This window comes from Lepisma saccharinum, chromosome 10 (assembly GCF_977018435.1).
Source record: "Lepisma saccharinum chromosome 10, izLepSacc3.1, whole genome shotgun sequence".
In the NCBI taxonomy this organism is placed as follows: domain Eukaryota; kingdom Metazoa; phylum Arthropoda; class Insecta; order Zygentoma; family Lepismatidae; genus Lepisma; species Lepisma saccharinum.
Genome location: NC_139238.1, coordinates 88,215,617 through 88,243,294, shown reverse-complemented (window position 1 = coordinate 88,243,294; position 27,678 = coordinate 88,215,617). Strand labels below are relative to the sequence as shown.

Here is a 27,678-nt window from a genome sequence, read left to right as displayed (position 1 = left end):
AAGTCCACTTTATGCACAGTAAGGCTAATCGGGACTGGACCTACAGTTTAAAGTGGGTTCCGAACCACTTGTGCCTCCACCGGGTATCGAACCCGGGACCCTATGATTACAAGGCGACGACGCTACCACTGCGCCATCGGGGAGGCTCTTTAGATATTATATCAGAAGAGGGTTGTGGTGTTGGCAGCTCCATAATAGCCTGTTTTTTGAACCCAAATAAGTTCATAGGCATGTTTATTTATTTCAAATTATGCTCTGTAATTGGGCATTGATTGCCATTTTTCAAATCACAATGACCCCATGGTAAAGTATGTATGCCACATGACAAAATGCATCTCTTATCATCATGTGGGTCCAGAGCCACTTTTCTTACAATATTGCTAGTCAACAAGTGATCCACACTCTGAATTCTATTTTCTGTGTTCTGATTGTGCTACATGATTTGAGGCAATTTTTGTAATCCTCAAATACAAGCTCTTTGTCAACAATAACTCTGCCAATGCCCTTGGCCTTTTTGGCAACAGCGCCACTACATGTTTCAAAACTGTACATCTTGGCCCTTAACCCAGCAAATGCCACAATAACATCACCAAGTGTCTCATCTTTTAACTTGCCAGGCACCTTTTTGTTGTGGTGTTGAATCTCTGTATGTTCACTGGTATCAAAATATTTAAACAATTCAGGCTGTGCTATATCTTGATAAACATCTTCTGTTTGAATATCAAGAACAAAACTATCTGTATCCATGTACATCAATTTTACACGATCCTTATAAAAAGGCTTCAACACATTATAATACAATTTTAACATGTGTAATTTGGCCAATTCCAATATCACAGCCCCCACATAAATAGGCTTATCAAACTTAATCTTTGTTTTTTTTTTTATGTTGAAAAGTGCCATATTTTCATCATAAATTCTTCTGTAATTGAAGTTGGGCTTTGCAATCAATTTTTTGCTCCGGCTGGGGTCAGTAATTATTTTAACATCAATATGTTTTCTGACATTTTCAATTGTTTTGCCATACACTGAATTGACCATCAATTTAAACAAGGTCTTATCAAATTGGCTCATTGCAGATGTTCGAAGCTCTGTGTTTGTATCAATATATGGTTTCAACCATCTTGAGTGCCTGAACCTCATAACTTTTCCAACTTTGGTCACTTGAACACCATGATTCATCAGGAACTGGAGGTTTTTGTAATATATAACATAATCCTGTTTCGGCTCCAGAGTCATCATCAATTTCTTCTGTTTAGAGCCAGGTGAACACTTAACCTCGGGAATTGGGGGCAGATCAGAAAATGTGTTGTGTAAATCATCAGGAATTGTCAGATCAACCTCTAAGAACAGGCCATAGTTACTGTCATCATAATCCTTAAGATCTTCGATATTGAAATCTTCAACCCACTCAAGCCCTGCATATGGCAGTTTATCCATCATAGCATAACCATAGAGGCTGTTTGCATCTACATACAGTATATAATTTGATGGCAGTGCTGGATCATAATCAGGAATATGTTTGTTATTTGCTCTGGCATATCTCTGAGAACATTGCACCATGCCTCCTCTTATACATTGTTCCATAAACAGATACATATCTTGATCCTGGATCAGATCCAATTGCATTTTAGTGTTTAAAAACATTGCAGACCATGCTAGGCCCGGAGCACTGTAAAAATACATTGGATCCAGCTTATAATTTTGCATGGAGGATTTTCTGAATGCCTGCAATATATCAGCTAAGAGGGTCACATCAAGTTTTAAATATGCCTTGTGATAATCACCAAATGTCTGGCATTTTAAATTGTTCCACATCAACTGGGCATGGTGATAATCATCATCAGTGATTCCAGATGCTCTGATTTTGCTGTAAAACTCTTGTTGTGGTGGCAGAGAACACTCATCAAATTTAGAAAAATCTGTAACATAATCATATGGATATACACCCTTCCGCCTAATTAATTTCAGGTCCTGATTTGGAAACAAAGCACATGTGATTTTGAATTGATCATCAGATAATTGAGTGGCCAGTGTAGCCAGGCTAGCCGATAAAATTCTGTAAGAATCAAGAAATCTTAAGTGAATAGGAACACTATTAACTTTAATTATTTTGCTAATGGCAATATATTTCTCATTATTTTCAGCTAAAATATTTAAATTCTGCTTGTCAAACCCCTCGTACCTGATCAAATGATGAAAATCATAATTGGATGCTCCATGGCAAAATATAGGGACAAATTTTGGTCTCTGGATCTTAATATTGCAGCTATTACACAGGGCCATTAAGAATTTACCATCTGTATGAGAATAGTGTTTCACCTTGATATTTGCATCTGAAAATTGAGAATCACATACCGGGCATTTTTCTGCATTGTTGAAATCTTCAATCTGTTTCTCTGTTAAAGGCAACATGGGTTTTGATTTTAATAAAATATTAGATGCTATGTCATGGCACTCATTTTCTATTCTATGTGCAAATTCTTTGATGGCATCTGCTCCCATGTATAAATATTCTTTACTAACCACACCACCCTGTACAACCACATAATAAAAACTGGAAGGTTCATGTAGCTGGTATGGTGTAATTGAAGGTTCATGAGGATCTGGGCTGCAAAATGCAAGGGGTTTGAGATTTGATTCAAAATCACAGACTATATATGCTGGGTGTTCCAACAGGGCTTCAAACTTTTTGAATTTTGCATTTTCACTTGGCATTGGCATCACCATATGAACAGGTTTATGGTTGCCACAGTATTTCAGATGCTCAAGTAACTTGTTTTTAGCAATTTCTGCATTCTCTTCCCGAACCCCTTTCACCATTTTTTGACCATCAAATACAGACAAACATCTTCTGCACAACTTGAATATTCTATGAGTTTTGTCTAGTTGTGTTCTGACTAAAGCTTCAAGATTATGTATCAGAGTGTAATGATTTGTGCCATCCCCTTTAATTAAGAGCAGATCAATCGGAATAGCAGATTCATCATCAAGTGTACTGATTCTGAGAGGATCTATCAAGCAATTATCACGGCCAGTAGAACAAGTAAATACATTAATAGATAATTGTTTGCTATTGATGTGCCTGGCCTTTTTTTTCAAATTTATCAATATTCTGAACAAGCATTGGATATTCTAAACCCTCCATTGCCTCATCAAAATCATTTTCATGTTGTTTATAATGAGTTATTCTCTCAGGATGCCTTGAAACTGGATACAAAGCAGCTAAAATACACCACAAAAAGCATTTCTGGTCATTATTTTTTATATTAACCACGGCTGTTTTGTTTTTGATATTGGCAGGTAATGGCACATAAGTGGAACCTTGTAATGGGCTGAATTCAGAATTATTAATATATAACTTGTGTGGAGATCCGCATAGGCTCCATCCAGACTCTTTTGCTGCAAATTCAGAGTGTTTAATATTCAATTGATCTATCAAACTGCTTATTATTTTGTCTGAATTTGAATTTGAATATACAGGTACAGTTTCTGTTATGTGGGGCTGTGTAAATTTTGTGGCGTTTGGTTTCTTATATTGTGTAAACAATTTGAGGGACAGCTTATAAGAGCCATTTTGTGCATTTAGAATTGCCTGCACATCTGGATTTATACTGTTCAAAAAATTCTTAATGTCACATCTTGGCTCTGATACAAAACGGTGATCCCCTAATTGGCCGTTAAAACTGCTATGGATGGGTTCATAGCGTGGCTGCTTTGCTGGTCCAGCATTAACAGGTGTTTCATGCTTCCTTTTCAGACCAGATGTAGATGGTTGTGGGGGCAATGTTGATAACTGTGCAGAAGAAGAGCCCACATGTCTATTGAAATATGCCTTGCTAAATATTTTGTGGCATTTAGGACATATTTTAGTGGGAGTTCTATATTTGCCTGGGTGACAATTCTTTTGGTGTCTGGCCCAATTGGGGCTGGATATATTTTTATTACACTGATTGCAATATTTTTGATTTGGCATTTTTGTTGTTGGTTTATTATATAAGATTTCCTGGGGTTCAATTCAAAATTTTGTACTTAATATATATATATATATTTTGTTCAGCTGTGTGCTTTGTATATTTCTTGTGTATATTTAATATGTTAATATTGTTAATTTTTATTCTCAGTTTATTATATAAAATTTTTTGGGTTTTAAACCAAAACTCTATGCTTATTATGACAGGTTGTAAAGCTAATAGCCTATAAGTGGAAAAAGAGAATAAATATTGATCTACACTGACCTTCCGCAAATGCCTGCACAGACATGCATGTCCTAGAAAGGCAATAACCTAGCGCTGAGTGTTATGTATTGATTTTTGTATAACAGGCTGGGACAAATATAAGCCTGACTCTAAATAAGAGTGGATTACAACAAACAAGCTGGATGCAATTGAATGCCTGGTGCCCAATTGAACTTAAACCAGAAGTAAATATGTGTGGGTGTGGGTGTATGTGTGTGTGTGTGTGTGTGTGTGTGTGTGTGTGTGTGTGTGTATGTGTGGGTGTATGTGGGTGGGTGGGTGTGGGTGGGTGTGGGTGTGTGTTAATACGTTTGGCCTAGTTTTAGGTGTGGGCAAAAAAAATATCAAAAGGGGCATATTTTTAACAAATTTATGGACAACAATCTCACAGAAGTGCCTTTTATAAGTGTAGGCAAATCAATCTGAGGGGGGTCATCATTTGTACACTAGGATTCAAAATTCTTAGAATTAAGAGCATATCACACTTGAAGAATTGGGGAATAAGGGCATCTTGGCATAATTTTAAGTGTGGGCAAATCGGGCTGTTTAATTATATGAGCTCATCATTTGTACACCTGTAAGTGGCCCTGGTTGTATCATCAATTACACTACTCATGCCATGCGTTTATTTGCACATGTTATTTAGTTTTGTTTTAAGGCAAAGAGGCACATGACTCCTAATTCCCTAGAGTATCTTGTTCAGTATTTGAAAGATAAACTCTCAACAGTGCCAAGTGTATATTCAAAAGTCCTGTAAGGGTATAATACTTCAATATGGAATTACTTGACCGATTTCGTTCAAAAGCAATACCAGGTATCATCTATTAAACGTGCATCACAACTTCCCACTATATTTTAAAGTCTTCATGGCCATGCTCTAAATATATAGAGTTTCATTACTTTATTTCAGTTTGTAAATCATTGTTTAAAGAGAGATTTGAAAACATCCGCAGAATTTGGAACTCACTCGCTACATAGAACTATTAAAATTATATATATGCATATTTTCTAACTAAAGCTAGAACAGGAGGGGCATATGCTGAGGTAAAGAGGACGCCGAACGAGCAAATCAAGATTGTAAAGAGTAAACATCGTGGGATACTGTCGCTATGTTTAATTAATAATATGCATAATCAGTTTGCAAGGAAATAATTCTAAAAATGTTCTTCCTCGCTTCGCTCGCAGTGTGGACATTTATTCAAGAGTCATATTATATCTGTAGACATAAATTATATAATATATTAGTCGAGTTTGGAATACCTAAGAAGCTTGTTAGTATGATAAAAATATGCACCAGTGAAACAGAAAGTAAAATTCGTGTGGGTAATAATATGTCTGACAAATTTACAATTCATGATGGGTTAAAACAAGGAGATGCATTATCTCCATTGCTCTTTAATTTTGCCTTAGAATATGCTGTAAGGAAGGTAAGAGAAACTAAAGGACTAAAATTAAATGGTGTGACTCAGTTGTTAGCATATGCAGATGATGTAGACTTACTGGGGGATGATGTGAATACAATTAAGAATAATGCTAAAATATTTTTCAAAACTGCTAAAGAGATAGGTTTGGAAGTTAACAAAGAGAAAACTAAATATATGCTTACAGGCCGAAACCAAGTGTTAGGTAATAATCAAAATCTAATTATTGATAACAACTCGTTTGAATCAGTTTCCAAATTCAAATACTTAGGAGTAATATTAACAAATGAAAATTATATTAAAGAGGAAATAAAAAGTAGGCTTAATTCAGGAAATGCATGTTACTTCTCTCTTCATAAACTTTTGTCTTCTCGTTTAATATCTAAGAAACTAAAAGTTAAAATATACAAAACAGTAATTTTGCCTGTAGTATTATATGGGTGTGAAACTTGGTCCCTTACATTGAAAGAGGAACATAAATTGAGAGTATTTGAAAATAAGATCCTTAGGAAAATCTTTGGACCTAAAAGGGATGAGGAGACAGGTGAGTGGAGAAGGTTACATAATTTAGAAGTACATAATTTGTACTCATGTCCAGATATTATTAGAATAATTAAATCAAGAAGACTTAGGTGGGCAGGCCATGTGGCACGAATGGGAGAGGAAAGAGGAGTTTACAGAATTCTTGTTGGGAAACCAGATGGTAAGAGGCCTGTAGGAAGGCCAAGACGAAGATGGAGGGACAACGTTGAGATGGACCTAAAGGAAATCGGTAGGGATGGGAAAGAGTATATAGATCTTGCTCAAGATAGGGACAGATGGAAGCCCTATGTTGCTGCAGCCATGAACCTTCGGGTTTAAGAAGGCTAGAGAGTTAGTTAGTCATATTATATCTGTAGTTATTAGTACTAATTCAGACCAGTGGCGGCTCAAGGGGTAGAGCCGCCGTGCCATGGCACTACCCTCGGAAGAAATGCATACCTCGCCAAGTATTGTTAAATTAATACATTGATAGTTTACAGATAAGGAGATTCGAATCTTGCAATCGGTCAAGTTGACGTGACGACCGCCCCAACCTCCTCACTGCATCGCCAGCTGTTTCGTTCGTGCCCTCGCGAGGCAACAGTCCGTGCCGCGGAAGAGCTGGCCTAATCATGGACCTAACCAAGTTGACACACGTGCAGAGGGTTGAAGAAGTCTCAGCGAGGAACATTTCCACCATAAGCCGAGAACAAAGTGGCGGAAGGCGGGGTTGGCCCATAAGAAACCGTGCCCGTCTTGGCCTGGCACGGCGGGGGAACTTTCGCAGTGTTGACACAATTGCCACCTTCAGAGAAAAGTCGCTAAATACGACTAATTTGTAATACCGGTTGGGGAAGGGAAGTAATTTCTACCTACTTTTGGAGAAATGAACCTAGTACTTTTCCAAAGCTAAATGAACATTTTTGATAATAGATAGATGCACCAAGAGGGCCATTCAGACTTTTTAAAAAATATAAAAGTAAAAAATCCTATGATGATGCGAGTTTCCTTTGACATTTCGACAATTTATTTTCATAACAAAGATATTTTCGACATCCAGTTATAATACGTGTGCATGGACGAGGAAAAGGTGATAGGATTTGTTTTTCCTTACCTCTTGTAATTGTTATATTTTTAGGGAAGTGTCCTGTAGTGTATAAAGATAGGTTGGTGAGTGAAGATGAATCGGATTAGTTTGTTATTACTTAAACACACGTTGTTTTCCACGTTACCAAACGAGGATAAACATCTTGGCCAGTGGCGCAACCTCAAGGAGGGGGCGGGGGTGAGCATTGCGGAGGTTTTTTTTTTCGATTTCTTGATCACGTTGGCACTACCCATCATAGTTGCCACCGGCCGCCACTGCTTCAGACAGGCAAGCGAGCGTGCACCCATGCACTGATATCTCATCGATGAATTGGGCACCCCCTCATGATGAACTTCGAGTTACACCTACGACAAGAACCATACAAATAGAGTTAAAAAATATTGCGCAAATGTTTTAAATTTCCTTATAATTAGCTTAAGAATAGCATGCAATGATTCCTGGTAATAATATGTTTAAATTTTGTGTTTTTCAATGTCATATCTTGTGTTTTATCCAACGATTGATTAAATTAAGTACTGAACATTATTGGAAAGCAATATTCGAAACTTTAGACTGAAATGTTAACATTATCACAAAAATCTATTTTCCATCTCTTCCTGCATTTGACATATTGTTTCTAATGAAATGTTAAGTGAAGGGAAGGGAGGGGGGGTTAATCTCTGGAAATATCTATGAACAAATTGAATTAGGGCGAACATTTTAAAAACGGTTCAAAATATGCACTTAAAATCCACAAACTTACACCCCCAAAACGTTTCCATCACCCCCCCCCCCAAGGGAAAATGAACGGGTAATTTTTGTGACACGATCTGCTTGATTCGGATCAACTTACTGAACGATTTTACCCATCGTTTCCACAATCTGAGGGCATAATTTCTGGGGATACGTCGGGCTGACCCCCCGACTATTCCAATACTGGTTGAAGATCTCCACGCTTAGAAGTGACGAAGGAAAGAGTGGGAGGAAGACCGGCAGTCGGTAGGTATGCCTAGGCCCTTCATGGGCTGTTGCGCGACGGATTATTATTATAAAAAAATCGAGGTAGTGTCTGCTGTCACGTTCTTTTTCTGCTGTAACCACAGAAGAGACATGCGCGTGGCAGCAGACTCGGTCTTTGTTTTTTCGTGATTTCATCATGCTATGTATGCGATTACGTCTGTAAGTTTTAGCGATTACTTACACAAAAATGTTTTAAGATTAGGTCCCTTAGCATTATTCTAATAATAAACCTAAATGCTCTCGTAGTTAGGTTAGGTTCTGTTAGCATTAAAATAATATCGCTAAATGCTTTCTAAAAAAAAGGTTCTAAATTACCTGTACATTCATTCCCACTAGTCAAAAACTTGCATTTTCTCGTCTTCATCTGTTCTTATGATTTGAAGGGTACAGGGGAAAAAAGATGAATGTCACAAGAAACTGGAATGGAGTTAAATGAATTTTAATGTTTGAAACGCTCTTACATCTACAATATGGCTTAGCACTGTATGAAAGTTTTACATAATCTGAAGCATTGTATTGTTTAACTAATGATATAACAGCGTGTCTAATAATGTAAAGACGAAGAACACATTTTTGGCAAAATTCGTTCATAATGCACATTTTGCAGGTGAAAATGATGAATTTCCATTATTCGCACAGAAAAAAAGCAAAGAAAGGTGAATGTCCATTTGAATTGTAAAATACCTTAATAAAGAATATGAATGCTTTGTGAAATACACGAACAAAATGCAAATGCATAAAATCACTCATTTGTCACTATGAGGAAGTTCTTCATAGAACCTTGCATATTGTCCACAGAATTTCTTCAAGTCTTGCAAGTCTTTATATTTTTCAAGAGAAATTGGAAGTGCCATACCATATTTTCTTGATGGATACACAAATTCACCTTCTTCTAAATAAGGCTGGATGCTTCTCTTGCGTTTTTCAAGTGTTATCACACTTGAAGACCAAGCGCCGTTATATGTGTTCCTGTGTAATACAAGTTGAGGTTGAGTGTGTTCAATCTGCAGCTCAAGGATTGGTCTTGTAGGGAACGGGCACTTTGGTTTGAAGGTACCATGAAAGAAATCGCCCCAACTTCTAAATAAACTTTGGTCACAATCTTCCACAATGAAAGGACTTGGTTTCTGTCTTGCAGCTCTAATGTTGTCACTCCAATCTGCAGGAACTTCAGGTCTAATTTTCTGATTTATTAGAGACATGTTTCGACCACACTCCATGTAGGAATGGCCCCTGATCGGGTAAGTCACTGTAACAGTTTTTAAACGTTTTCTGATGTGGACAAGATAATACAAGAACCTGATTACTGTATATGGCATTCAGAGTTTCCCGTTTTAATTTGTTTGGTCTAGTTTTATTCTTCCCACGCTCATCTTTACCAACAGAACCTGTCAGTGCTAGTTTAGACTGCCTTGCACTGACACCGTGTAAAGCCACAAATGCCTTGTAACAAACAGGTAACTCAGCCATTACACCACCTCAAAGTACAAGGATTTTGTAACTGTATGAATGTGTATGTAAATTGGCGTCATCCTGATTTTGTCTTGGCTTTCTTCGTAAAACATCGTTAACAGTAATTAAACCCCCTAGATAAGAGTTTTGTGCATTATAATTGTCCATTCTATTAAATTGCACAATTATGTTATTTCTTTCTGTAGGAGGTATCACCGCAAAGCATTTCAAACGAGAGCACTTGCAGTCTGTCCCTGTTTCATGAGTACTACACAGCATTTTCTTTCTAACATCACTCGCCTCTTCTTTGTTCTTCCAAAGTTATCCACTTCTGGGTCACTCGTGGCGAACACTGTGAAACCAACAAAACCTGCATTCAAACTGACAATGTCAGAACTGAGACGACAATGCGTCTGTGAAGTAAAGGCTGTTTATTTATTTATTGAGAAAATTCCAGATACAGCACGTAGCCATTTTACACTGAAATCAGTAACAATGAAAATAACAAAAAATAACAAAAATAAAAATAGCACAATAAGACAAAATATTAATATAAATAAGTCAAGATAGCACAATTTAAATATTATTTGGCAACATACCTTCTGATGGTTGACCGAAAGGCATATTCTGTGGAAAATACATCCGCACTTGATGGGAGGTCGTTATATTGAGTGGGAAGTCTGTGGAAAAGCGATCTTTTTTTAATTTCCAGTCTAGGCTTTTTTGTGTAAAATAGATTTGTGTTGCGTGTTGAGCACATAGGCACTCGAAAGTGGAATTCCTGAAGGAGCGTGTTGCAACGGATTTTACCATTGACAATTTTGTAAAGATACCTAAAATCGTTCAGTAAAGGGCGCTGATAGGGAGTCTGTAGGTTTAGAAAGGCCAGGAGATGTGGTGTTGGAAAGTTGCGTAATGAGGGAACCCTGTAACGAACTATAGCCAGGAAAAAGTTAAGAACAGAATCGATTCTGGAGAGCTGAGTGGGACATGCCATGGACCAGACGGGAGAGCAGTATTCTATTATTGGGGAGATGAATGATTTGAAGTACAAGGTGAGGGCTGAGATGTCACTAATTTCGGTGAAACGATACAGTAAACCTAAGAGACGCATTGTTGTTATATTGCGCAATGAGTCCGTATCGTACGCGACGATCTATTCCTACACAATAGATGGACAATCATATTTTTTGCCCTGTAAGCCTAGGACATAGTATATAGTTTTTTCCCCTGCACACGTTTGTTTAAAACTTCATTAAATATGGTGTCTCTCAGCACTTTTAGCCTGTTTTGACATTTTAACCGTTAGTGTGGACTGCCTTTAATATCAAGGAGGCAAAATATCAATTTTTGTGATTCTGTGACATTAATCTTTTTTCCCCTGTACCCTTCATTTGTAACATCCTCTTAGCAGACGAATTACGTGGCAGGAGCAAATTTGACACTTATTCTTACTGTTGACACGCGCGTGACAGTAGAATCGGCCAAAAATCAAATAATAATAATAATAATAAGTAGTAGTATTACCGTTGGTCCATATTCGTATGAATGAAAAATGTTAAACAAATGAATCACACACATGCCAGCCTCATCGTTTCCTGGGTCACAGATTTGAACCCTGGCCAGGCTCAGGCATTCGTTAATCGTTCATCCTTATCGCTGTGGAAAAGTGACGTAATAAAAACAAAATCAAAATATAGATACAAGATAAATTGTAGATGTATAGGCTTATAGTCAAAGGAGTAGAAATAATGAACGAAGGAACAAAAAAATGTGCACATATACGAAACTGGAAATTAGGGTAAACTAATATTAAATGATATCTTCGCATTGGTAAAAAAGAGGCCTTAGGAATCGCAATGCAGCGACTCAACCATATCTCCTTGAAAAAATTAGTTGTATTTAAATGGCTTCCCGAACAGGGACAATAGAACGCAAATTCACCTTCTATATGTGCAAACAACTAAAAACTGTACTTGCGGGAGTTTTGAAATGTATAAAAAGCGTTGTTCAAAATGTTTAAGTTATTGTTAACAACTTAGCTAAAATATATTTAAATAATTATAGCTAAATACATTTCTTAATTTTACGCCTTGACTTCCATTTTGCTAAATTTGTGAACTATAAGAAGGATAATGCATTTTAAATTACGTTCCTGCCATCTAGTGGTTAAAATACGAAGTACGGACCGCTGCGAGGTATCTCCAGCCTATGCTTCCATCTATCCTTCTTATACATATATGTGAGGGGTAAGCTCTGTGGTTCTCTCTTTATTGTGTCTATTTATGCATTCCCTAAAAGTTACCTCTACCATCGACGAATATATGACAATGAAATCAATTATGAAAATCCAGCAAAATCTTTAGGTTTAGTTATTGTTGATAAATTAAAATGTACAGTAGAGCGTCGATTATCCGAACGTCGGTCAACCGAACGACCGCTTAACCGAACTGTGTACTCGCTCACTTTCAGATATCTGTAATGAAAAAAGTACGTGACTTAGCTGCTCGTAAGCGTGTAGGCTTGCTTAGACAGACCAAAATAAATGATTTTTGTAAACGTTAATTTTGTGTACTGTGTGTATTGTTCATGCAAAATGCGTATGTAATATGTACATATTTTTGTTTAATAAACTGTACCACATACTATATATTCCTACTAAAGTTGCCTTTGTACGTTACTTTGTAATAGATACTTAAAGAGATGCCTGTTTTTATGAATAAATTTACTGTACAGTACTTCTTTTTGGCAAATAAACATGTACAGTTCGATTATCCGAACAAACCAGTTTTCCGAACACCCATGTCCCCCAATTACTTCGGATAATCGACGCTCTACTGTACATATCATATTGACCATGTATGCAAAAAAGTAGAGAAAATGTATATCTTTTAACTAGAATATTACATAATAGCATGGGGAGGAGCTGCACAGGAGATTGCAAAAAAGAGCAATACGCAGTGACGTGCGGTGAGTCGACACTTGGGATACCAATCAGTGGCGTGCCCAAGGGAGGTTGGTGTGGGTCATAATCCCCCTCCCCCTTTAGGGCCCAGTATTCCTAAAAATAGAACGTCAAAGAAAGGAAAGGATTGCAAAATGAGGAAGGACTATTGAAAAGAAGCACACGTTAATCTCACCCACTTTCGAAAATACAAAACATGTAGATTTGACTATTAAGCCAGAGATCCCGGGTTCGAACCCCGACCTGGGCATGGGTGTTATTTGTGTTTGTCTCTTCATCAATTTTATCGTACCATCTTGACGATTAGCCAAAAGTGTAGGAAAAGCGAAGTAAAACAAATGAAACAATCAATCAATGATTTGATTTCTGCTACTTAGCGTCGCTGTCACATTTGGTTAATCGCGAAGATGGTACAATACAATTAATGAAGAGACAAAACACAAAAAACACCCATGCCGAGGTAGGGGTTCGAACCCGGAACTCCTGGTGTCGTAGCGTGCAGTGATAACCACTCCCCGCGGTTGATTGATTTGGTGTTTAAGCCCACTTTATGTACATAAAAGCTAACCGGGACTGGACCCACAGTTTGAAGTGGGATCCGAACCACTATGTGCCTCCACCGGGTACCGATCCGGGACCACTTGCACTCCCCCACGGAGGTCGGCCGACAACAAAGAAGAGTGGAAAGCTCTAACTATTCGGATACGTGGGTATCGGAAAAGCAAACTGCGTATTTACTCAGTGGTACGTAAATTTCAATTGGATTGTTGATACACCATATTTGTATATGATTAACGTTTTTCCAAAAAAAAATGCATTGCTTGATTTCCCTAATTTCTGCATCTCACGATCTCGTTACTGAAGGATCCGGGCTCGAGCCCTGGCCTGTGCATGAGTGTTCCTATGTAACCACTTTTCATACGTTTAATTTAATCAACGTTCATCGTCATGGCAGAAGTTAGGTAAAGTGATGGAAAAGCAACGCTAAAGAAAGGAAAAAGAAAATACAAATAATTTCCTCCCAGTGCATCTGCAGGGCACTGTGAAATCAGGAGTACACAGTTTTCTGTTTATGATTGTCCCTCGTGACTTCCATAAGCTCATTAGCTACTTATCGCGATTAAATCTATACAGCTAGAAAAAGTGATGGAAGGTGGCAAAAATTAAATATATTAGAGGGGATCAACAGGTAACAAAACACACTTTTTTGTAGTTTCTTCAAAAATATTCATTTGGCTTTTTTAGTTCTGGGATACATTTTTCATTCCAAATTATTTCATTATTCACTGCAGAGTACAACACATAGGAACAAGAATTCGCGCTCGTCACGGGTTCGAATCCCGGCCTGAATTGGTCTTTGTGAGGTCCCTTCATCAATTTCATTATATCATCACTCATCCTCATTTTCGCGATAACCAAACGTGGCAGAAAGGTGAAGGAAAATAAACGAAACCAAGATCAACAATGAGAACGCGCGTTTTCTTGCCCAAATTAATACATCCGTATTTATGACTGTTTAGCTTACCCATTTTTTTTATTGGAGGCCTGTTACACATACACGAGATGGACAATCCACTCGACATCGCGAGATTCAAACTGTGGGCTGCGAACTGGACACAGACAGTTGTCGAATATTTCTCTCTGATTCTCTTATAAAAGCAGAAACCTACCAAATTGTTCATATTCAGGCCTAAGCACTCGCAAGTGTTCAAAATTGCCTGTCACAGCTTCCGCAGTCTTCTCACACATCAAAGTAAGTCTTCTAGAATACAGCTGGATCTCGAAACAATTAATGCACAGTGAAAACCCTTCCGTTCCCAACACATCTAATGTTTCGTCTTCCAATATGATTAAATGCTTACTTATTTATCTCCAGTGATGTGCTCAAGGGAGGTTTGGTGGGGTCATAGCCCCATTTGAACGTCAAAGACAGGAAAAGATTGCAAAATGAGGATGACCACCAAAAATAGTGTACGTAACCACTATCCCTTCCGAAAATCCTGGGAACGCCACTCGTTATCTTGGACACATTTTTTGAAATCAAGTCACCAGCAGTTTTTATGATTTCATATTGGAGACTGAAGTAAAGCGCCTTATACACGATGAAATAAATCATGAACAAGTCCTTGAATTGAACGCTTAAAAGGAAATGACGTCAGAGACAGCGCCATTTTTCTCATTGGATCCAAGGTCCGGTCAAAGAATATCTATTTAGGAATGGTTCTAATTAACGCATATTTATCCTCATTATATTCTAGAATGTAAAAGGTAAAAAAAAAGGTAAAGTGCTCCCCTGTGCATAGCACCACTCCATGAAAGCGTATAGGGGTGTGGGGGTAACACCCCACACTTTCTTGATCCGGTCGTGTGTGGGGGTGATGTGATCAGCATCACGCCCCTGACCGCCTTTACCCCCCAGGGTTTCCCCCAGGTACCCATGTCATTAACGCATATTTATCCTCATTATATTCTAGAATGTAAAAGGTAAAAAAAAAGGTAAAGTGCTCCCCTGTGCATAGCACCACTCCATGAAGGCGTATAGGGGGTGTGGGGGTAACGCCCCACACTTTCTTGATCCGGTCGTGTGTGGGGGTGATGTGATCAGCATCACGCCCCTGACCGCCTTTACCCCCCAGGGTTTCCCCCAGGTACCCATGTCATTCGACGCTGGGTGGGCGCAGGGGCCGCTTCCATCGTTAGAAAAGTTCCCGGATTTGAACCGGCCGGGGATAAACGATTAATAGATGTTGCCAGTAGTTCGACTCCTCTTATTCAAGAACATTCCCTCTCGCGTCTTCCAGAGATTAGAAATTACAACGAATCGCCCTACGTGTAAAGCTACCTTTGTTGTGCAGCTTCCAAATACTGACAAATCCCAACATAGTGCTCAAGTTCACTGCGATAACAGTAAAGTTTACGTGCAATATATTATCAACAACAGGGTACTTCTCCGTCTCTCTCCTTAAATTATCGTCACATTATTCAAGAAGATAAAAACCTAATTTTATGTAGTGTAAACTGAAAAATTTACCTGATGGGTCTCGAGCCACCTGATCCCCATCTTGGATACGCGGTAATAACAATAACAGGGTTATAGAACATTCTCAGTCTTTTCTCGGTAATTATTTCTCTCCTTAAATTATTGTCATATTATTGACGAAGCCGAAAGCCTAATTTTATCTAACGTAAACTGAAAAATTTCCTGGAGAGGGGGGGGGGTCAAGCCTCCTATACCCCACTTTGTATACCCGTCTTGCCTTGATAATTATTTCTCTCCTTAAATTATCGTCCCATTATCTTATTTCACAGCACAAGAAACCAAAATCCTCATTTTATCTAGTTTAAACCGAAAACTTTTGCTTGGATACGTGCCTGTCCAACTGTATTTCTTGCGTTGTTCGGGCACAAAGGTAAAAGGTAAAGGTAAAGTGTTTCCCTGTGCAAAGCACCACGCCATGAAGGCGTATAGGGGGTGTGGGGGTAACGCCCCACACTTTCTTGATCCGGTCGTGAGTGGGGGTGATGTGATCAGCATCACGCCCCTGACCGCCTTTACCCCCCAGGGTTTCCCCCAGGTACCCATGTTATTCGACGCTGGGTGGGTGCCGGGGCCGCTTCCACCGTTAGAAAAGTTCCCGGATATGAACCGGCCGGGGATCGAACCCGGGACCTTGAGCATGGTAGTCAGACGCGTTACCGACTGAGCCACCGCGGGCACAAAGCAACAGTACAATTACGCGGCATTTTCCTGAAATGTTATTGTTGTTGGAAAAAAATTTCCATTATCACACAAGAGCTACAGAAAAAGGGAACACAAGGCACTTTCACTTTCCCTCACACAAATGCAACGGGAAGGTTAGTGACAGCGTCACCTCTGTCCCGTGAGTGACGTCAGGGTTGGGACCGCCCACGACCCTCTCTTTTCAGCTTCGGGAGGGAAGACTGCGCTACTTTCTCAACTATATTATATACTTACTTTGCTTTCAACCATGGGAGTGGGGGGCGAGTCGGCAAGGGAGGTACAGGCAGAAATCTTCCCTTACCATTCGGGCGGTTGTCTATACCTGGATCTGGTAAGGCGGAGGAAGACCCAGCTAGGGTATTCAGCCTTGCCACCTGATCACACATATTTTATATTTCATACGTTCCTCTCTTTTTTCATACAGTCTTTGGAAAAAAGCTGAAGTTTCTTGTCAAACAGGGTCTGGTTCAAATGACTCATTTTCGCTCTCCTGTTCCTACTTTAAACAAACAACAAAATACTTCTCAAAACAAGGAATTTTTACACAATTTACAAAATTTGACAAAACAACAATAGATATGTTCATCATTTTTCCCTTTCAGCGTTTCTCGATTTTATCTGAATTCGTTTCCTCATGAAAATTGCCATGAGGAAATTATAGATATGATATTATGTGTGAATTGGTTTCTTCAGACTGGTAGCAAATTTTAACATGAGCTGCCTGGAGAAGAGGTAACGTGCTTGATTCTTACGAGGGAGGTCGTAGGTTCGATTCTCCACCTAGGCAGGACTTTTTTCAGGAGTATATCGTTGGGTGTAAAGTTTATCCACCGTGCTAAGAAGTTAACATTGGTCTCTGTATTTCACGAGGTGAAAGGAAATAATAAGAGAAAGTTATTTCGCTGATAGGGGGAAGTCACATGCCACGTGGAATGCGCAGAATCAAGTTACATAGAGTTAAGTCTGTAATGGTGGTTTGGAATATTGCAAAGTTAGTGCGGAAAGTTTGTTATATCTGATACTCCTACTTTCTGTTCAAAGAAGACAAACATTTTAGATACAAAGCAGTGAGGAATTAACGATAATTATGAGGTTTTGAATTTTTTGTTTGTCACTCACTATATAAATACTTATTAGTAGCTTCTTATCGAATCAGCCTCCGTCGCAATAACCATTTCCTTATGTTAATTGGCGATTTACTATTATTTTTAGACGCATGGTAAGATGGTGGTGAGGGGATTGACAACAGTCATTAAGAAGGAACGGACATAAAATTACAAATCTTAGCAATTTGAACTCATTAAACGCTCTCCTCCGTTACAGTACTGCACTACATCACTACTTAATATCGAAATCAAATAATCAATATTTTAGGTGTCAGTGAAAAACAAACAATATATAACTTAAATAACATTACATTTTGCATCCTGAATACATATATGTGATGTGTGAATTAATCATGATGTGTGTGTGAACACAACATATGAACAATAACTAAAAAAGAAAAGTTTTAACTTTAAATCCTGGAAATCTCCAACTTCTAAGGGGAAATATGTGCAGAAGGGACGTCCCTCAAGTGTGCATCGGATTCATTTTTTAAATATTCTAATATCAACGGTATCTGTTCAGCAAACAAAAAAAGAAAAAAAAGAAAGAGGAGAGGGTGGGATTTGAACCCGCTACCTTTCACGCTTGATGAAAAATAAGGATAGCAGCGCCTAACCAACTGCTCTACGTTAACTTAATGTCGTTATACCCTTTAAAACATGTTGACGTTTATGAAGACTCCCACCTTCCTGTGTTTCAAGCACATGTTCTCTACAAGTCGTGCAAAATATATGTTTTTGAGAACTGTTCGATATTATGCAAGGTATTGTAAATAAAATGTCGCATAAACTGCTCACAAATTTGCTTCTTTCTGCACAAACGTGATGGCAATTTCCTCCAGGTGGAGAAAAACTCTATTCAGTGTTTCAAACCCCCCAAATATCAAGTCGAGCAAGCAGAATCGTAAATATCCTTCAAGGTTCTTTTTCCAATTTTTTTATTTCTGTTTGATTGTGTATTATAATAGCGGTTTATAGTTTCTAAGTTCATGGAAAGTGTTAAATTGAAAACCTATCACCGCAGCGTTTTTCGTCTAGTGGAAGGACTTACTCAAAGTTGGCTACTCTCACCTGGAGCCGAAGTGCAATGTTGCTAAAGTTTACGATTTTGGGACTTAGAATTCTTTCGGGGCGGTCAAATAAGATGTTGCGAAGTGTACCAAACTGACAGTCGCTGAAAGTGTGGAATTCTGTCGTCTGCTCACGGCAGAAACGTCAGACTGAAAAGACTTTAACAGTTAGTGGTAAATTTTACTCATAAAGTTTATAATCTGTGACCTTTCACAAAGAAAACTTTAAGTTTTGGACGCTGTGGATCCATTTATTCCTTGGATTAAATGGTAGAATATAGAAATATAACTTGGTTCCTCTATTATACACTAAACTTCTTTCGATGTAATCCAGTTTTTACTATGATATAACTTTATATCTGTTATTAACAATAAAAATAACATTTAAATTAGATATTTAGCCTCCTTAGTCCTCCCCCTAGCTACGATTTGTCTGTCCCTATATATTTATAAAGTAATTACATACGCACTAACACACCAAAAATATAACTTTCATATGCAAGCGCATAGACTTGCTCTTTCAAACAAAGCACCTCATGTTGCAGGAATAACATTTTATAACAAACTCCCCACACACATCAAACAAATTACTGATACATACAAGAGACTGAAAGAAATAAAACAGTACCTAACAGCACTGTACAACCTTAATGAATTAAAGTAGTAAACTTCATTTTAATATTGAAATTTGGTAATGTATATTTCTTTTTACAAATTTAGCATTTGTGATCTGGTCATGTATAAATTATGTTAACTGTACTTATCAGACATATAACTGTTAATTTTGAAACTCTAACGATTATTTGTATTTTTTCTTGCATTTTTCTTATTATATTTTTTCGGAAAGGGGTCAACGAAAATAAAGAATTTATTATTATTATTACCAGGCACCTAGCTAGGGGAAGGGAAAAAGGGCTGAACACCCCCCCCCCCCCGAAATAAAATTCTGGGCAAGGAGCCTGAAATCGAGTGTTGGGAAATCGCATCAGCCAGTAAGAACGTGCACACTAGTGACCTCTTTACACGCCCTTTGAACTACTTAGAGGTCTACCAGCCACATTTCACGTTTACCACATTATAAAGCATGGTACATTTCACAGTTTAACGTGGAAAACGGTGTTTGAATCATTCTGGCACTTACAGCGTTTACCAATTTTAGTCTTCAATTTTTTGAAAAACTAAAACATTCGCTTGCGTGCTTTGGCATGAGCAAAGTGTTTCACAGCGTGTTCAACGTTTAGCCATTCAATTTGCCTGTGCTCATTGTTCAAATCTGACATGTTTGTTTATCCGCAGATAATATGTTATTGGCTAAAGTTTCGAAAGTGCACGTTCTACACAGGCCACAGTTACGGGTAAAGTGAGGAAATCAAGTGTAGTAGATGTGTAATAGGCGTGTTCCAGGATGAAAGTAGTGACTTCAAAAATGGTCTCCAGTTTTGTGATCAGAGGCGTACCAAAGTGGGGTTGATGGGAGTCATAATCCCCTTTTGTCCCAGTATTTCTACAAAAGAACGTACACCCCCTTTCGAAAATCCTGACCACACCACTGATTGTGATATCTTCCATTGCATAGTGTCTGTCTGAATGTATTGGGTGTACAAGATTAGAACTAACGTCGCTGGTACACTTTTCAAGTTAGTGTTTTGATAAATCAAGGAGCACCGCAGGACAAAGAAACGATTTTGTTAAAGGCCCGCGAAGTCTGTATTCAATCTTGAGGCTTTCTGCTGCAAATAAGTTTAACACAAGTCTGTGTTACTTAATAAGTGATACTTTATTGTTTTCTTCAATCTCATCTTTATTTAAATGTAGAACTAAGAAATAAAGGAATATTCATTCTAAATTTTTAAAACAAAGTTGGATGGGGGTCCAGGCACCAAAGCTTGAAGCACCGCTTGCACCTTCGGTTTTTATAGCACTGTATAAAATACTACAACGTTTGCTGAGCACACGAATCATTGTAAGTTTTCTAACTTCAATGAAATAAAGGCTAATAGATTTCTCAAAACTCACAACTATTGATATTTTATTACAATAGATGTGACTGCCGGGAACAGTGGAGCAGCTTAACCTGTCTTGTTCCAACAGGCAAGAAGAGCACGGCTGTTTCACCACTCATAGTTGCTAATTTTGGGTATGTCATAAAATGCCTCAGTGTTTGATACATATCATTCCAACTTTGCAAATTTATAAATAACTTAAAAAAAAGCCCTTGTGAGAAGCGCAGTAGAAGAATGATAGCATCCTCAAGTCTTTAATTTGCTCTTGCAGAAAGCTACTGAGATTGATAGTTGTAGTTTGCCTAAATGTTTTTCATCACCCTAGTGGCGTTCGGGTACATGTCAGCTGCTGTTTCTCTGGCTACGGCCTTTCCACAGTAACTGTGCATGCAAGAAATGAGTGAGGAAGCAGAGGTGACGGGAATATTTTCTAGAACCCCTGTGAAGGGGCGCTTTTATCCCGACTCTTTCCATCCACCCTAGTGATATTACTATAGTCCTTCACCTTAAGTTCATTTCGTGCTATCGTCGTCCCTTCCCCTTCCTTCGTCATCCATACGTTGGTTCGCCCCTGTCTCTCGTCGCCTCCTATCTTTCGTCGCTCCCTCTCTCTTGTAGCCCCTTTATCATTCGTTGCCCCTATCTTCCGTCATTCTTATATTTGTTCGCCTCCTGTCTCTCATCGCCTCATTCCTTTCTTCGGTCCCATCCTTCGTCATTCTTATCTTTGTTCGCTTCCCCCTCTCTCTCTTGTCGCACCCTTATCATTCATCATTCTTATCCTTATTCATCCCCTGTCTCTCGTCCGCCTCTCTCGTCGCCCCCTTGTAATTTGTCGCCTCAACCCTTCGTCATTCTTATCTTTGTTCGCGTCCCCTGTCTCTCGTCGCCTCCCTCTCTGTCGCCCATATCTTTCTTCATTCTTATCTTTATTCGCCACTGTTTCTCGTCGCCCCTCTCTCTTGTCGCACCCTTATCATTCGTCGGCCTCATCCTTCGTCATTCTTATCTTTGTTCCTCCCCTCCGTCACGTCGTCCACGCATCATTCGTCGCCCCTATTTTTCGTCGTTCTTATCTTCATTCGCCTTCTGTCACTCATCGCCTCATACCTTTCGTCGCCCATATCTCCTCCATTACGGTAGTTCTTCGGAAAGTACCACAATATTTGCCTTGTTGCATTTCAACCGTGCATATTATTGAAGAAATATAATAAGGCCCTTAAGGGTCTGTCGCCCTCGAAAGTGGGGCGCCCTTTATTACGCTCTTGTATGATCCTTAATTGACACTATGTGTGTTATATTTCATTCAAACTGTGTAAATTATCTATCAATATATGAAAAAAATGAAGTAGGTCCTCGGTGGAAGTCTCCCATGACGCCTCAAGAGCCTCGGAGGGGGTGGTCGCCCTCCCGCCCCCCTTTAATCCGCCCTTGGTCCTCAGAAAACAACATTTTTATCCCGCATGCTTGCTACAAGTTAAAATATACAAAACAGTAATTTTGCCTGTAATGGAACTTGGTTCCTTACATTAAAATAGTAATATAATAGATATGGCATTTTTGGTTACCAATTAGGGTCGTATCAGTGTACATCCTGAACGGTGCATGCTACGTTGAAAATTCAAGCACTTCAGAGTGAAACTCACCTACTTCCATCAACTTACCCCTCTTTTCATTTTTTGCTATGCACACTAATAATGGAGTTATCAAAATCTGTTACTATACCCTACCCTAACCTAATCTACATCTAACATAACTCCGGATCCCATTGGCGTCGCATTTGTAAATTTTGTGTACTTATTGAGTAATAGTGTATGTATGACATGTATTTTTTTTAAAAAAAATAGTTAAAATACCAATTTTGGGGGAAATGTCTACAAAAATGTTATTTACACCACCTTCAATTGTTTTTTACCCTGGCATAAACATGCTACATGTCATGTAAAAGAGCCCTTCAAGACCTTTACACTTCTGTAGGTGCCCTTGTTGCCGAAATATTGTAATTTAAAATTAAAAAAGATGTCGGAAAAAATGGCCAAAATCGCAGTTTGCAACACTGTACTTTCAGAAATACAAAAGATATGGATCTGCAAAGTTGCATATTTTCCTACCTCAAGTGGCCATTTCAGTATGCCAAATTTCGAATGAATCAAAATATGTGAGGTTGAAAAATGCCTCTTCACTTGTTCATTTCACATGGATTGCCCCAATTGTTTTAGGAGGTTAAGTAACGTGAAAACAAGGCGTTAAATGAAATATTAGGTTCTCTCATTCGCTGTTCACGTATGCGTGTGCCTTTGGTTCCCGCTAGAGGGATCCAGGATACGTTCCTGATCTTGTCTTGTTTATTTCAGATAACCTTTAGCCTGACTATAACAGACGGCGTTCCAGATGTGCGCGGAGAGAGCGTATGCGAAGTGAAAGCTTTGGCAACAGTGGTGATAGGTTTCGACCCCGCGAAAAAAGTCATTACATATGGCAGGACGAAGGTGGACGACATAAAGTGAGTCATTTTTACCTCATACTGACGCTAAAAAAGGGGGGTTGTCTCCTTCTTGGTGTTTTTCATCATTCCCTGATCTTCAGCATTTTTTTCTATGTTTTTCCTGATTGTTGTCTCATTTCGCCGATCTACGTGACGGAGTGGTTGGCAGGGCACGCTCCGTGGCCAGAAGTCCTGAGTTGATTGATTGATTTGTTGTTTTAAGTCCACTTTATGCACAGATATGCTAATCGGGATAGGACCTACAGTTTTAAGTGGGATCGTAACCACTATGGGATAGTTTCACTGGATATATCTCCATAACATTGCGAGTTATAAAGAAAAGTGTAAGAAAAAAGGTAAAGTGCTTCTGTGCTATGCACCACGCCATGAAGGCGTGGAAGAATCAGTTTAGTTCCTTTTTCAATTCTGAACAAAAAATATGTCTATAAAATGTTGTCAAAAACCACTCTTAAAGGAGTAATGATCGATTTTCTTTGTTAGTGCATGAAGCGGCAGCCATCTTGTATTTATGACATCACACAGGCCATGTGCTACAATGGCGGGCAAAACAACTGGTAGTACACAGTGGCGGCGATTGGGTTCCAAAACTGCGAAGTAATACAAATAAAAATAACTCTTGCTTCTACACTTTCTTCCTTTCTTCCTCTGCATTTTTATTCTTGATAGTTTTCGACGAGGTTGGCAATGCCCTGACCGCCATTACTGTGAACGATTTGTTACCTCTGTCCTACATAGCGGCAATGTGACACGTCCTTTCCCCTTGGGCTAAATATTTAAAAAAGTGCTCCCCTGTGCTTATGCACCAAGCCATGAAGGTGTATAGGGGGTATGGGGTTAGGACCCCACACTTTCTTGATCACGGCCGAAGCTGGGGGTGATGTGATCATCACCACGCCCCTGACTGCCTTTACTCCACAGAGTTTCCTCCACGTTCACTTTATACGATGCTGGGTGGGCGCCGGAGAAGCTTGAAACGCCCCCGCCGGGGATCGAACCCGGGTCTCTCGCATGGTAGTCAGACGCTGTAACGACTGAGCTACCGCGGCTCACGGGCTAATATTTATTGTTGTTAATTTCCTTACTCGTTGTACAAATGTTTATTGTTCTTCCCAGTTGTAGAAATATTTATTGTTATTCTTAATTTCTGTAATTTGATGTGATTCTTGTGTTATTTAATAATCAGACCTATTACTGATGATACCACAGAATGGTAACTCACCTGCATGTATATATCTTCTAAGACCTGTTGCCATGATAATTATGGACTGTGTTTTGTTTTTAGTTTCGGCTTTGAATTTTTGTTTGTATCAAAGAGAGATCTAATTCAAGAATCTAATAAAAAAGGAATACCTCTCCCAACCTCTTTATCCTCGTTAATATCGTCACCAGATGTAACAATTGTATATATCATTTTATGATTTTTTCATGATATTAATATAGACATATGGAAACTGTATATATTCAAAATATGTAATTTGATATCATCACCAGATATAACAATTGAACAATTGAATTTATCAATTTTAGATTTTTCATGATATTAATATAGACATATATATATTCAAAATTTGTAATTTGATATCTTCACCAGATATAACAATTGTATTTATCAACTTTAGATTTTTGATGATATTAATATAGACATATGAAAACAATTTGTAATTTGATGCAACAGAATCATGTTACATGCATGACATATTTTAGGACACTTGGTGTAGAGCTGGTATAACAGCTAAAACCAAAATAAAATGAATAAATAAATTAATAATGATGTAAAGTGTGGTCAAGCTAAATTGTAAGACGCTGTTATTTCTTTGAAATTACAATGGAATGACACACAATTAATTTTATTGGTAAGAAGTAAAAGATATATCATTACCTGAGTAAAAACTTGACTTGGATTTCATTTGAATGATGAACGAGAAAGTATTTACATATCCTTGGTATTTACCCTTACTGACAGGCATCAAGTGAATGCTACCAGTTCTCATGCGAACTTAGTCTCGAGTTTCAATTAAATATTATTATTTCAGGGTATCTACCAGTCAAGAAAATCATGAACGTCAAGAAAATGTAAAGAAATGAACAAGTAGGTCAAGAAGTCAATTAAAAGTCAAGAAATTATACTTGTGTGGCCAAGAATTTTTGCTACTACTATGACTGATTGATTATTTTTTTTTATTTCACTTTTCTGCCACTTTGGCTAATCGCAAAGATGAGGATGAATGGTGGTAAGATAAAATTTATGAACGGACAATCGCAAATATAGAGGGACGACAACACGAGCCCTACATAATACAGGGTGTCTATAAAAGAACTCCTGGGGTTTGAAGCTAAATATTTTATTCAAAACTGAAACTGAGGAAAAAGTAAATACATATTTTTGAAGGTAATGTTATCAAATTTTGTTTACAATTTAGCAAATTCCAATGTGTCCCCGTTTGTAGCACGGCACACATCCCAACGATAATCAACTTCTTGCCACGTCCTGGCCAACATGTTTGGGGAGATGGTTGCCATAGATGTGATAATTCTTTGCCTTAGATGGTTGACATCTTGAATTTTCTCCGCATAAACCATGTTCTTCACATGTCCCCATAGGAAAAAGTATAAGGGAGTAAGGTCCGGACTTCTTGGAGGCCATGGAATAGGCCCTTTCCTTCCAATCCACACTTCCAATTTCTTTAAACGCCTTAAGCCATTGACGAATGGTTTTGTCCGAAGGCTAAACACCACCATACTCGCGTCGAAAGTTCCGCTGTACAGTAATAGCCGGTCCAGTTTCTACAAGCCATATCACACACTGCGCCTTCTGTTGTGTCGTCGCTGTTGCACTGAACTGCACCGACTGTGTTCGGCTGGGCTCGGCTACTTCAAGGTCAACGCTGCACAGCGTTGCCAACCTTTGTTGGAACTCTAAACGGCGTGAATAAAACTTGATGAGCTACTGATTTCAAAGTAATTAACTTGCCTGAGTTACCTAATACCGTTTGCGCGTTATCGTTGTTTAAAACCCCGGTGTTCTTTTATAGACACCCTGTAATATTCTGGCTGTGAGTCCAGACGCCAGAGCCTCGCTAGTCTGCCAAATACACTACGGGATGCATTAGCAAATATAAGTATCTTGTTAAATACAGCTTCACCTTTCATCATAATTTGACTTTTGATATGGGTTTTTCACTAAAACAATATTTATTTTCTTAATTACTAAATTCCAACTTTACTTAAGTACACTAGACTCTCGCTAATCCGGGCATTCCTTGCACATATGGGTGCCGGATTCGAGGAAGTGCCGGATTATTGAGAGGGTCGGAAATCACGTACTACTATGTAGTTTAAACACATAGGGACTATACAGGCTGTACTCTACGAGTTTCCTTTTAGAAGCCGTAGTATGTACTGAACTTTACTGTAAGAAAGTCACAATTTCAAATACTGTACGTATGTATAGCATTGTTTAACATTTTTAACTAACAACATTGTTGAACACGATAATTCATTGTTGTGCGCGTCATTTCTGCTTGAGTGACTACAGGCCGGATGTGGGCCGGACTACTGATAAGATAAGATAAGATTTATTTTATTTTTGTGCGAGCCATAGGCTGTACGCACTACATATTTTTGATTTTCTACAATATTTTGTTACATGGGCGGACTATTGAGGGCCGGATTAGCGAGAGTCTAGTGTACTGGCCGTGTTAATAAAGGTTAAGAAAAAAAAAGGCCAAGGAAATGCCAAGAATTTTGGATTTGTTGTTTTAGTAGACACCCTGTATTTGGTTAAAAGAACTTGTCAAATGAGAGCAAATGTCTAATTATCTTTGTTTTGTTTCAGGATAATGAGCACTGTAACCACAGGGAGTATCGACGAATCTCTTTATCCGGCAGTTGAGATAGTAATAGGACTGGCCATGAAGAACACAGTCATCAAGGACTTCGAGAAAAACTTCAACGGGTTTCTTCTGAAAAGTTTGGCTGCATTAGGAGCACCGTTATAAGTGTAGGATTGTACATACAAATCGCAATGGTAAAATAATTCCTGTAACAACTGTTAATACAGTGAAAGAGAAAGGAATTTGTATTTTAATTTTTCTTACATGTAGCCATATTACGTATTATACTTTTGCGATTTTATTGCATACTAAATGTATCCCTGCATTCTCCATAGCTTTCTTAATAGCTAGCGTACACGGGAAACTACAAACTCTATTTGTAAATTATAACACCATTAAGCTTTGTTTCCATGATATGAAAAACTGAATATGCTGACAAGCCAGAAATTTATTTTATTATGAAACATAAACTAAACGTAACGTTTCAACCTTCTAGCAAGGTCTTCTTCAGACTCTGCACCAAGTACAAATGAAACAAGGTACAAAACAGCACGATATATATACAGAAAAATTACTCCCCTCCAGACACAAGACTATTAGAAAGTTGTTTTTCCTGGAACATTCCAGCAGGTGGCCTTCCCTTGTCAACTGTACTTTCACCTGACAGGCGATTTAGCTAAACATTTTCTTTCATCTGGAATGTGGTTGGACTC

General features: G+C 38.5%; 1 protein-coding gene across 1 annotated transcript in view; it reads left to right on the top strand.

Moving 5' to 3' along the window:
• LOC145994437 (uncharacterized) overlaps window positions 1–27,206 on the top strand; it is a 54,014-nt gene extending 26,808 nt beyond the window's left edge. The window contains exons 5-6 of the mRNA XM_083130572.1: window positions 22,981–23,129; window positions 26,968–27,206. Of these exons, the coding sequence (XP_082986698.1) occupies window positions 22,981–23,129; window positions 26,968–27,130 (312 nt within the window). The 3' untranslated portion in view covers window positions 27,131–27,206. The remainder of the gene's footprint in view (window positions 1–22,980; window positions 23,130–26,967) is intronic.
• Window positions 27,207–27,678: the final 472 nt, after the last annotated feature.